The 12,032-nt window shown below is 31.5% G+C and overlaps 1 protein-coding gene across 1 annotated transcript; it reads right to left on the bottom strand.

Annotated features, from left to right (window-relative positions):
- Window positions 1–9,850: 9,850 nt before the first annotated feature.
- LOC110265020 (uncharacterized) lies at window positions 9,851–11,106 on the bottom strand. The gene is made up of 4 exons (XM_021107752.2): window positions 10,893–11,106; window positions 10,697–10,789; window positions 10,520–10,621; window positions 9,851–10,393 (listed from the first exon to the last, which is right to left on the bottom strand). Exons 1-4 carry the CDS (start codon window positions 10,926–10,928, stop codon window positions 10,010–10,012), a joined length of 615 nt encoding a protein of 204 aa, XP_020963411.1. The 5' UTR covers window positions 10,929–11,106; the 3' UTR covers window positions 9,851–10,009.
- Between the last annotated feature and the right edge of the window lie 926 nt (window positions 11,107–12,032).

Genomic DNA, 12,032 nt, shown 5'->3' on the forward strand with positions numbered 1-12,032 from the left:
AAAATTTGAGTACATGCATGTATTTACCTAAGTTATTAGAACATTACAAATTTTTATAGTACTCCTAACATTTTTTAAGCCATTCTTTTTAAATTATTTTGCATAGGATAAAATATTTTTTGTAGTATAATTTAAATAAATTTATTAAAAAATTTTATTAAAAAATATTCATGAGCTATTAAAAATGGACAAAAGAGTATTGTATGGAATTCGAGTTGATAGATCACAAATATTTTAAAGAAGTCTCGTAATTAAATATTTTGTTAGCTTTTTTTTTTAATGTATGAAATAAAATATATATTTTTTAATTTTTAAATTATTAATTTTTTAATAAATTTTTTTAATAAAATTTTTTTAATAAATTATTAATTTTTTAACAGTCAAATTCGAATTACTTGGAAACGCGTGCTGTGTATGTAATTCGAACTAACCTGGTTCGAATTACTTTGAGAAGCCTCTTCCTATATAATTCGAACTCATCTTGTTCGAATTATGTGTGTTCTTAGTTCGAACCAAGCTGGTTCGAATTACTCTTAATTTTGCTAAACAATTCGAACTGATTCGGTTCGAATTATATACAAGTACAAATCGAACTAAGCTGGTTCGAATTACATAGAGAAGTGTTTTGGCTCATTCATGAAGCAATTTTCAGTTTGGCGTATTTGCGTAATTTCTGAGCTCCCTTGGCTTATTTACGTTTTTTACCCATAAAATAACAAGGAACAACATAACTTAGTGGTAAGGGGAGCATGCAGTCATAAGGAAGACCCAGATTGAAACTACATATTCATCAATTTTAGAATTTTCTCTCAAGCGGTTTGGTTGGACCAGTTTTCATCGGTTTTTATCGACTTTGATCGGTTTTTATCGGTTTTTGTCCTTAAGGCTCTATTTGGTTTGTGTATGTATTAAGAGATAGACATTAAAACATAGACACTTGAGACATAGATATAAAATATTTGTATTTATGTATGATATTTGGATATAGTAAACATGACATTAGTGTAGTGTCTAATATTATGTTTGGTTAATAAAACACAAGAACACTACGTAATTAAAATAACTATTTTACCCTCATAATTTAAATTGAAAATTCAATAATTTTAAAGTTAAACAAAGACCATAAAGGCAGAGACCCCAAATTGATTCGAGGGTTTCTTCCCCTCACCCCAAGCACCCAAAAATCTCCTTTCTCTCTAGTTGGCCTCCTCCTTTTTCGCTATTCTTTGTCTTCGTCTTAATTGTTACGAGTGTGTTTGCAGGTTCAGTTAACTAAAGAGTGTTCACAGAGCATTGCTCATCGATGGAAAGCTTCGTGTGTTGAATTAGCGTCGAAGAAGAAGCTAGTGTCAAGAAGCGTCTCCTCCGCGTTTGGCAGGTATCTACCATACCTATTCCTAATATTTACAGCTTAAACTATTTCTCTTACTGTTTAATAAGATTTTGCAATTTAGGGTTTAAGGTTTACCGCATTGCCACCTTTTCCTCGTCCAAACTCTAAAAGGTTGCCTTCAATTTTGGATTCTGCACAAATTTTTTTGCAATTTGCACGATTTTCATTGTGGAAACCAAGACTCTTCAACGTTCGGCGAAGATTCACTTACTCATTAATCCCAGACATTGTATTGGCTAGTACTTGCACATGCTTTCCTTGATCCTGAACTGCAGCCTTAAAAGTCTTAGCCATGTTTGATAGGATTGTAGCATTGTAGCATTTTTTAGTTGCAGTTTGACGTCTTTGATTTCTCTCACTTGATGAAGCAAAAGTGGTCGAAAAGATATTGGATAATTCGCTCTCAACAGCTGCTAAATCCTCCCTGTTAACATCCTCTCCATCTAAACCCAAGCCACCAGCTGTGGCTGCAGCAAATGTAGAGCCCGAAGTGACATCTTCTTCAGCATCTTTTCCACTGCATGCTTCAAGACCGGTACTCTATCCTTGCCAAAAATGTTCCCAAGACGTTCAAACAACAGAAATGGCTTGACTGGAGTGTAGAACGTCACATTGCAACCTTATACCATATAACAAAATATACATTAACAAATGCATATACATACACTTACATGAAAATTAAAATGTACTTGTAAAAACTAGAATTTAAAGTGCGAAAAAACACACCTTTCTCCAAGCTTCCAATACTTGTTTACTATCCACTTCAACACACATCTTTTGAGAATTCCATCCAAAGCCACTACAACCCAACACCTCATCCACATACATATATTTTTCTTTTAGGCGCTTGTGTTTATTTCTGATGTGCTTCACAGTGAGACCACATTCATGAAACTTTTCAATCATCTTGTCTGCTAGCTTTTGAAATGCCCCTGATTTAAATTGACCGGCATCCGCCCTCTTGCCTTCAATAACCAATTCCTCCATGAGGACCACAAATTGTTCATTTTTTAGCTCAGTCCACTGGCGTGGTGTGGAGGCCATTTGCTGCTGGATAATATATATGCACAATAACGAAAAAGAGCACCATATAGTAGAATTATTTTTAGGATTACACAAAAATTGCTTTGACAATGACAACAAATTTACTAGCACAATTATAGCAGAATTTTCATCAAATTACTAGTAGATTTATAGCAAATTATCACTCACAGCAAACTAATACCTACTAACACATTTGCAGCAAAAAAGTACTACTTACGTAATGGGATGTGATAGGACTATTAAAATAAATAATCACCAGCACAATATCAACATACTTCAACATTTTTAATAAAATTATAGGCATTTAACATCTTTTGAAACAATTAGAACAAACTCTTGTCTAGTTGTATCTTTAATTAGAATACAAGTCATCAAACCGAATTGGCAAATACATATGCCACAAGGAAAAAAAACTCAAATGAATTCAAATATAATAATAGTATAGGACAATTGCATATATAGTAAAACTAGCAAAAATAAAACCTCTACCCGCCATGTTCTCCTCTCCATATTTTATACATTTTGGTTGCTAGGTCCTCACGCCATTAAGTTCACTCGTGGCTACTTTTCACAACATCAATTGTGTTGCCTTCATCAACTATAGTATCATCTCCTATGAGTATGTATTCCGGTAAAAGAGTTGCATCTTCTTTGGGATCAACATCCATGTTCATACAAATAAAATTTTGTAACAAACAACAAGCGATAATAATGTGGCTTTGAATCCTAATAGGGTAGAACGACGGACTTCGTAGAACTTTCCATCTTTTCTTAAGCAATCCAAAGCATCGCTCAATCACATTCCTAGCCAAAGAGTGCTTCTTATTAAATAACTCTAGATGATTTTGTGGTGCACGGTGACCTTGAACCCACTCATTCATATGATAGCGAACATTTCTATAAGGAGATAAAAATCCTCTACCATTGGTATAGCCAGCATCCACTAAATAATAAGACCCTAAAACGGAAGGATGGAAAAAAATATAAGAAATACGTTGTAATTCTTTCATAAATAGTTAATGCTCTTATCGAAAGATTAATTTAGACATACCAACAGGTAATTTCAAGCCATTATGTCGAGTAATTGCATCCCTAAGTACCCTTGAATCAGATGCTGATCCTTCCCAACCGCTAAGGACATAGACGAAATTGATATTCCGATTGCAAACTTCTAAGACATTGGTGGATATTCTAGATTTTCTTATCCGATATCTAGATTTATCATTCTTTAGGACCGTGACATCTATGTAAATTTCATCTAATGCTCCTAGACAACCCTATCAAATGTTAAAAAAACAGTTATTACACACTAGATAAACTTGACCAGTAAAAATTTGAGCTATATACAAGACCTATCTTAAACCATTTTCATATAGGATCTATACAATCTTCTGGTACAGGATCTGCCGTTGCAAATAATATACTTTGAACACGCAAAACCGAACACAATACCTTGTAAAAATACCTACTTATAGTTTCATCAGACCTATATAACCTAACTTGTACACTACGATTTTTGGTATCGTGAGCTAATATGATTAAAAAAGTAGCTTCTTGCTCGCCTATGCCAACTTGATCATCTTCGTCCAACCCATCCTAAACTTGTAGCAATTCACACAAATTGGCAAATGCATTCAAACTCATTTTTAACTCTCATATGCAATTTCTATCTCCACCCGCCCCAATGATATTATCTAATGCATCTCGCTTTAATGGCAATGTGTTCACTCTTCGACAAATCGAAGAATGACTCTGCCTTCTATTCCTAATATACATATATAAAGGAACTAAAAAAATAACATTAACGTGTCAAATTGCATTCTCATAATCCAGTAATATCCAACACATGGCTTAATTTTTTCGGAATGATCCATCATCACTTTCTAACAAATAATAAAAAGTAAATGTATAAAAATAAATAAATAATAAATATCCAGCACCAAAACATTCAAATAAGCTTTAGATAGTGACCATAACAAATCCAAAAAAAAAAACAGAGCTAGCAATACTAGAGTGGGCTGGGATCGAATTGACATCCAAGAAATTTAATATCTACTACCCTACAGTTATCATCAAAGACTTTTTTCACAAACTAATGCTCTAAATTATAAAAAATAAAATAAAAAACTTGAATTCAATACTTTAAACTTCTAACTCCACAAAATAAAAGATCCATGACCCACACCAAATTTCATTCTTATATAAAAGCCTTTGAATTTTTTCATTAATATCTCAAAATTTTCAAATTCAGAAAACACAATAGCTTAAAATTTAAATCTAATGTAGTTTTAAGTCCAAACTCATAAATTCTTTTGGTAAAGATTAGTGGCAGAGCTTTATTGAGGCAATGGGGGCCATGGTTCCCCCAAAGCTTTTGTAAAAATATTAGTAGTTCTACTTAAAAAAAAAAATAAAGTTAGCTCATTTGATTAAATTGATATACTTTCAATCTATGTGAGTTCGATACCTATCTTCACCATTCTTTAAATCAACATTACAAATTAAATATCATTATAAAAGTAACACTAAATTATATTTGGCTTCTCATATATTTTCATGCATTATTTTATTTTTAGAATAACAAAAATTATAATATAACTAGTAGTAATATCAGTTATTCATAAAAAGTCATTATTTTATTTTTAATCAATTTTACAAATTTAATGTCATTATAGTATCAACATTGTTTACATTAATAAATTTTGATATTTTTATTTTATCAGAAATTTAAGATTTTATTTTGTTGTATTATTTGAATTGTAATAAAAATAATAACAAAACTAATTAATTTTAAAACTTTTGAAAGATAAATATTATCAAAGATAAAATTGATTTTTAAAAATGTTACGAAATAATTTATAAGTTATAATTGATTTTATATAATTTAAATAAAAAATCAGTTTTTTGAAAAGAAAAATCAGTTTTTAGATAAAAAAATTATTTTTCTAAATAAAAATAGGTTTTTATGTGCAAAAACTAATTTTTTTCATATAAAAACTGATTTTTTTTAAAATTGATTTTTTGTTTAAAATTAATTTGGCTTATTAACCTAAACGAAATTTTTTACTAATCAAAATCAGAATTACTTTTTGGTTAATCTTAACCATATGTAATCCTATATATTAATAATAAATTTAAAAATAAAATAATTATATTTATAAATTTTATTTTAATATAAATACTATTATATAATTTTTTATTAAGATTTCTGGCCCCTCTAAAAAAATTTTTCAAGCTCCGTCACTAGTAAAGTTGAAAGAAATCTAAATTATGTGCTTTTCATAAAATAATCCGTTGCAAAAATTGCTTGCCCCTTATACAACATAAATAATTTTTTTACTGTTTGAAAATAGAAGAAAGACAACCAAATCATGACAAATATTATTGAGTTATTGGTTGAATTTTTATAGGCATTCCTCGTACCAACCCTAACAATAGTCAAATAATAGCTCCAAATATTAACTAAACAACAATAAAGCCCACGATACTTCTAATTTGCTCATTATCCTGCTTTAATTCCCAAAACAAACTTCAGCATTCACAATACTTATATTCCCTTATTTGATTCATAGCCTAGTAGTATTATTTGTTCCTCTATTCACACACCACTATTTTTTTTAAAATAAAATGTATTAAAGTTCATCGCAACAGAGCAAGAAAAAATAAAAGTTGAAAACTTGAGATAATAATAGAGAGGAATAACATAATTTCAAACTAGTGGAGTTTTCAAGAACATAGAAAGGATAAAGAAGCTCCACAAAAACAGCCAACAATGAGAAAGCTCCACAAAATATTTTGAGACTTATTAGGTTTTGTCAAAGGTAGAAGAAGAAGTCTGGAAGTTGAAATTTTAATAAGGGTAAAATAGTAAACAAAATAATTCAGATCAATGTCCATCACTCTTCGTTCGTGTCTCATCATTTCATTGAGACATGAAATATGTGTATTATGTGTACCCGTGTGTGTAAGTGTGTCTTTCATTTTTTGTGTCTCATAAACTAAACAAGAGACATGTTCTACTGTTTCTGTGTCTTGGCCTGACATACACACAAACCAAACAGAGTGTAAGCGATCTTGGAACTGGACCGGACTAGTTGGGAATTTAATCTAATTTTTACAACTATGCGTTGACCTCCCCTAATTTTATTTTTTCTCCCCTTCTAAAGTTATATTTTTTATATTGGCCCCTCTAAATAATTACTCTAGCTCCGTTTCTGATTACGTGTATATTTAAAATCAGCTTCCAATTCAATTTTATTTTTTCTCTCCTTCTAAAGTTATATTTTTTATATTGGCCTCTTCTAAAAAATTACTCTAGCTCCGTCCCTGGTTACGTGTATATTTAAAATCAGCTTCCAATTTAGCTCTCATCCTATAAAGAATACGTTAAAATACAAAATACAAATTAAAAATAAATTAAATAATATATATTTATACACAAATACATAGTTTCTAATTTTTATATATACATAATATTTTTTATTCTAATACATCCACGTAGAAATGTGACTTCCAAAATAAATAAATAAATAAATAATGGTTAGATTAAAATGTATTAACCCGTATTATAAAATTATTATAGTTATATTCATGGGAGTAGTTATAAAATTGAAAATTGATTTGTGAAAAAATCCGAACTCTCATATTCCATGTTACTGTATAACAGTTTATTTGTTTCCGTGGAAGAGGGGATTAAATTTGTTTTCCTTCCCAGGGTCAATTGGGGTTGGCACAACTTGTTTAGATTTAAAATTTACATGTCTTTTGTAAGATTGTTTAATGTTGTTTTGTTGGCCCGATTTGATCTGTATTGTTGAGTACAAAAATTCTACTTTCCATTTGTGATCGAGTATTTTAGAGGAGTACTACACATACAGGTCATTTGGTTTACAAGTCATCATACAAGTTGGAATAAACTTAACAAAAAACACGCTGACCCATATGACCCATATACGATTTTCATGACGTGCTCCTCCTTCTCCTTCTCCTCTTCCTTCTTCTTCTCCTTCTCCTTCTTCTTCTTCTCCTCTTCCTTCTTCTTCTCCTTCTTCTTCTCCTACTCTTCTTCTTCTTCTTTCATGAAAACAAATTTCTTGTCAAATTTGATCTCCTTTGTGCGTTCTCTCTTTGTCTTTTCATTCGTTGTTTTATCAGTGTTTATCACTGGTATTCTTGCTTCGTTTTTTTTTTCGATTTTCATGATTTCTGAAATCAAGCTTTGAAATCGTTTTGAAGATAATGGAACTTCAGAAATACACCCAAACGATTACAGAAATACACCCGAACAATTACATAAATACACCCAAAGAATTATAGAAATACACCCAAATGGTTACAGGAATTCACCCAAACGATTATAAAAATACACCCAAAGGATTACAGAAATACACCCAACGGATTACGAAAATACACCCAAAGGATTTAAGAAATACACCAAAAATTTGTTGAAGTACACCTTATGCAGAACTCTTTCTCTTTCTCCTCCTCATCTTCTGCTGCTTCTTCTTCTTCAAAAACGATTTTAGAGTTTGATGTCAAAAAACAATGGACATCGAGAATAACAAAGAAAGAAAACAGAGAAAAAAGCACGTAAATGAAGAAGGAGAAAGAGAAGGTAAGAAAAGAAAGAAAAGAAGAAGAAGAAGAAGAAGAAGAAGAAGAAGAAGAAGAAGAAGAAGAAGAAGAAGAAGAAGAAGAAGAGGCACGGAAAAAGAAGAAGAAGGAGAAGAAAAAGAGGAGGCATGAAGAAAGAAAAAGAAGAAGAAATAAATGACTTGTATGACTTGTATGTGAAAAGACTTGTATGTGGAGAATTTCTCTTTAATTAAAGCATCACAAAAAAAGTTAGTTGTAACTCTCTGCACTCCGTAGAAAGATTTATTTTCTCTGAGAAACAATCCCCTTCACGCCGTCTCGTATTGAAAATAAAAAATATTATGTATATATTAAAATTTAGTCAGCAAATTTGTTATTATGTATTTTATGTATAAATATATATTTTTTAGTTTATTTTTCATGCATATTTTATATTTTAACATATATTATATATGAGTAGCTGATTAAGTGTGTATATAAATATAGCATAGTTGATTCTAAATTTGTATCTAAATTATTTTTTCGCATTTATTATCGTAATTAGTTGAATGAGTCGTAGACGAAGAATTTGCATCTTCTATCTTCAATGAATCTAATCATGCAAAAAATTTTATAATCTTATTTAAATGGTCAAGGATCTAAAATGATATTTACTCTATGTTTTTTTTGGTCTCTGATAATTTATTCGAAAGACAAAAAACACCCTTTATAATTCAAAAATATCTAAATGATTCCTAACCATCCAAATAACTAGTATAAATGGTCTTTGTAAATAGTCATCTACTAATGCATCAGGGACTACTCAGATTAATTATAGGAGTCGTTTAGACTAGTAACAAAAATTGCTTAAATCAATTATTTAAACGATTGAAAATCAATTGGTGATTTTCGAATGATGGAAGAGCGCTTTATCCTTTGGATAAATAATCAGATAGTGAGATATTTTCTGAATATATAAACTATTGAAAATGTAAAACTAAAAGATAATGTGGCATCTAAAAAAAACTATGTTTCATGAACGTTAGTGGGTTTATGAGACACCAACATCAGCCATGATGAGTAAAAGGCTAAAGAAGGACTCCTTTTTTCGTCTTTCGAATGTAATATTGTCTTTTATTTTCACATATGCAATAGTTTATATATCTATATTAGATTGTGAAGGGTATTATACCAGTAAAATAAAGGTTGTTTTTGCTTAATAAGTTTTGTGATAAAGTCACACTTTGTGCTAGTAATACTCACACAAATCATAGCCTCTTATAGTCCTACAAGGGAACTGAAAAATAGCAACCGTTTTTTTGGAATTGCAATAGTTTTAAACCACCGCAAAATGACATGCCAGCAGTTCCATAAGCATTGCAGTTTAGGGTGTGACTATATGATGTTGCAGCAGTTTTTACGAATCACTGGCGCAACTGCCGTAAAATCAAAATATAGCGTCGGTTGATTTAGCGACTGTTTAAAACAGCGACTATTTGACGATTCTTATTTTCGAATTTATTTACCGATGGTCATGAACCGCCACTATTTAAGAGCTATTATTTTTTTAAATTTATTTGGCAGTAGTTAGAAACCGCCACTATCTGATAAAGCATAATTTTAAAATTTTTTTTTGGCTGTTTTGTAACCGCCGCCATTTTTCTGGCTAAACTGCCGCAAAAAATACTGTATTTTGCACTGCAAATCGACATTGCTTTTAATTCAAATGTACTAGATATTAATTTTTGGTTTTTTAATTTTTAGGATTTTTTTAATATTAGAAATATTAATTATTGTCTCTGAAAAAATAAATTGAAAGTAAAGCGGCATTAAAAAAAATTTCGAAATGAATTTATATATTTATATAAACATCAATGAAGTATATCAATTACAAAGAGTTGCATAGTCAGCTTTAAAAAGGTGTATATTAAAAAAATATCTAATCCTAGGATCTACTTTCTATTCTGTCCCTCCAAGGAAATTATCCATGCAGCGATATCATGTGGCAGCTCCCCCACCTTGCTCTTGAATTAGACATCCCAGAGCACTTTCCATTGCTTGTATCTTTATCTTCCCGGCCACTACTTCATCCTCAACTGTTTGCCTTTTTGTCTTCTCGGCTGCTACCTCCTCCTCTACTGCCTTCCTTTTTAATTTCTCGGCCGCCACTTGTAGTTCAAGAAGCACCCTTTGGGTCTCCTCTCTTTGAGCTCCATCGCTCGACTGATGGGAAGTCGTACCAAAGAGTTGACTAGAAGTCGGTCCAAAACCCACGCCACGTACTCTATCTGGGTGCTCTTTTCCAAGAGCTTGAGCAAGCAAATTATTTTGAGACAACAGTCTAAAGGATTCATCATGTTGCTCAATCTCCTCAATCCTTTCCTATACACATAGATAAGCAAATATAAACATTTACGTGCTAGTTGCTAACCGCATAGACTTTCAACATAATTTTTTATAAATTAAACCTACAAAAGACAACTTAATGATTCTCAATGTATTACTTACACTAATGGTCCGAGCTTCTGGATGGATATAGGAGGCATTACGTCGTTTGTGCGTTAAGATCCATAACTCTCCTCTACTAAGTCTCCTCCCTTGGAGTTCCGACTGTAACAATATAGTTTAAAAAGTGAATATGTAGATGAAGATATGGTTCAAAAAGTGAACCCAAACGTAAAATACCTTTTCTTCTCCACACCTTGCCAAGATTTTCAAACCGCCAGTGTGAGTGTATAGTTGCTTCGATCGATTCTTAGCATTTTTCCTACACTTCTCCTATCATGTCATCAAAAGTAAGAGTTACTAGAGACCATTTTTGACCAACTCAATGCAACATAAATAGACTTTTAAATTATGTTATGAATTAAAAATATATTACCGTTGTGTCTTCACTATTACGATAATCAAAAAACATCTCCAATGATCCGCAATAATTCTCAGTGGGCGGCCTTCAATATTTGTTCAATTGTCTTTTCTGAGTCATAATAGGCATGGTACAACCTGTTCCTTGTTTCCTTCCAAGACCTCCCTATACTATGTAATATTGTACGCTTGATAATTCCTCTACTATCTTCATCAAAATGGAACATTTCCTGCAACAGTAAATTTAAATTGTTAGTAAATGTCAAATTAAGATTCTCTAATCCTACAACACTACAGGTTTTTGTCTTTACACATTCATTATAGATCTTGTCCTTGGAGCTAATATTTCTCTAGTATTTCTTGCATATTGGGAATTTGTTATAGTTAGCCTTAGTAGTCTGAGAAAATCACACAGTATACCAGCTTAATTTCCAATTTGTTGCAGATTCTCGTTGAACCTGAGCACAATCTTTCTACCGTTAGGCGGCTTCATAGCTTCCCTCACACTCAATTTAGCTTGTTTGATTGTGCCATCAAATTTTATAAAAAATAGTAAGTCTGAGTGAGTAACCATTGTGGTCAAGATGCGATGAAGTCATAAAAAATAGAGCATATATAAAATTTGAGTATAAAAGATTAAAGACTTATATACCAATTATTTTAACATCCCAAAATTCAGTGGTCTTGCGTCCCTTGTGCTTCTGAGCCAAATAGATTGTCAATGTATTGCACAAAAGAATCTACCCCATCTGCCTCTGGATCTAAGTCTTCATCGCCCGGCTCTGAGTTTTTGAACACCATTTGTGCAAGGCAGTAGTTCGCTACCGGACGGATGAAAGGGGCATAAAGATGAGGCTGCAGGGGCACCACCACCACTGGACGGGGGAATTGGGTAGTCCACTTGATGAGAGGATGAAGCCGCAGCAGATCTTATTTGAGGTTGATGACATGCTTTGTCTAACTTTGATTTCTTCGTGTAATGACCTATCCTGGGCATCTTAATAAACTAGGTACCACCAAAGTTATCACTTATACTATTATCAAAATGAAAAAAAGTAATAAAAATTTTATAGCATTAAATATTAACATAACAGTAAACCCAAACCAAAAAAATAGAGAAACATCAAATCAGCTCGCTAGATGGAAGAATTTAAAA

Source organism: Arachis ipaensis, chromosome B7, assembly GCF_059453495.1.
Source record: "Arachis ipaensis isolate K30076 ecotype BB chromosome B7, ASM5945349v1, whole genome shotgun sequence".
In the NCBI taxonomy this organism is placed as follows: Eukaryota; Viridiplantae; Streptophyta; class Magnoliopsida; order Fabales; family Fabaceae; genus Arachis; species Arachis ipaensis.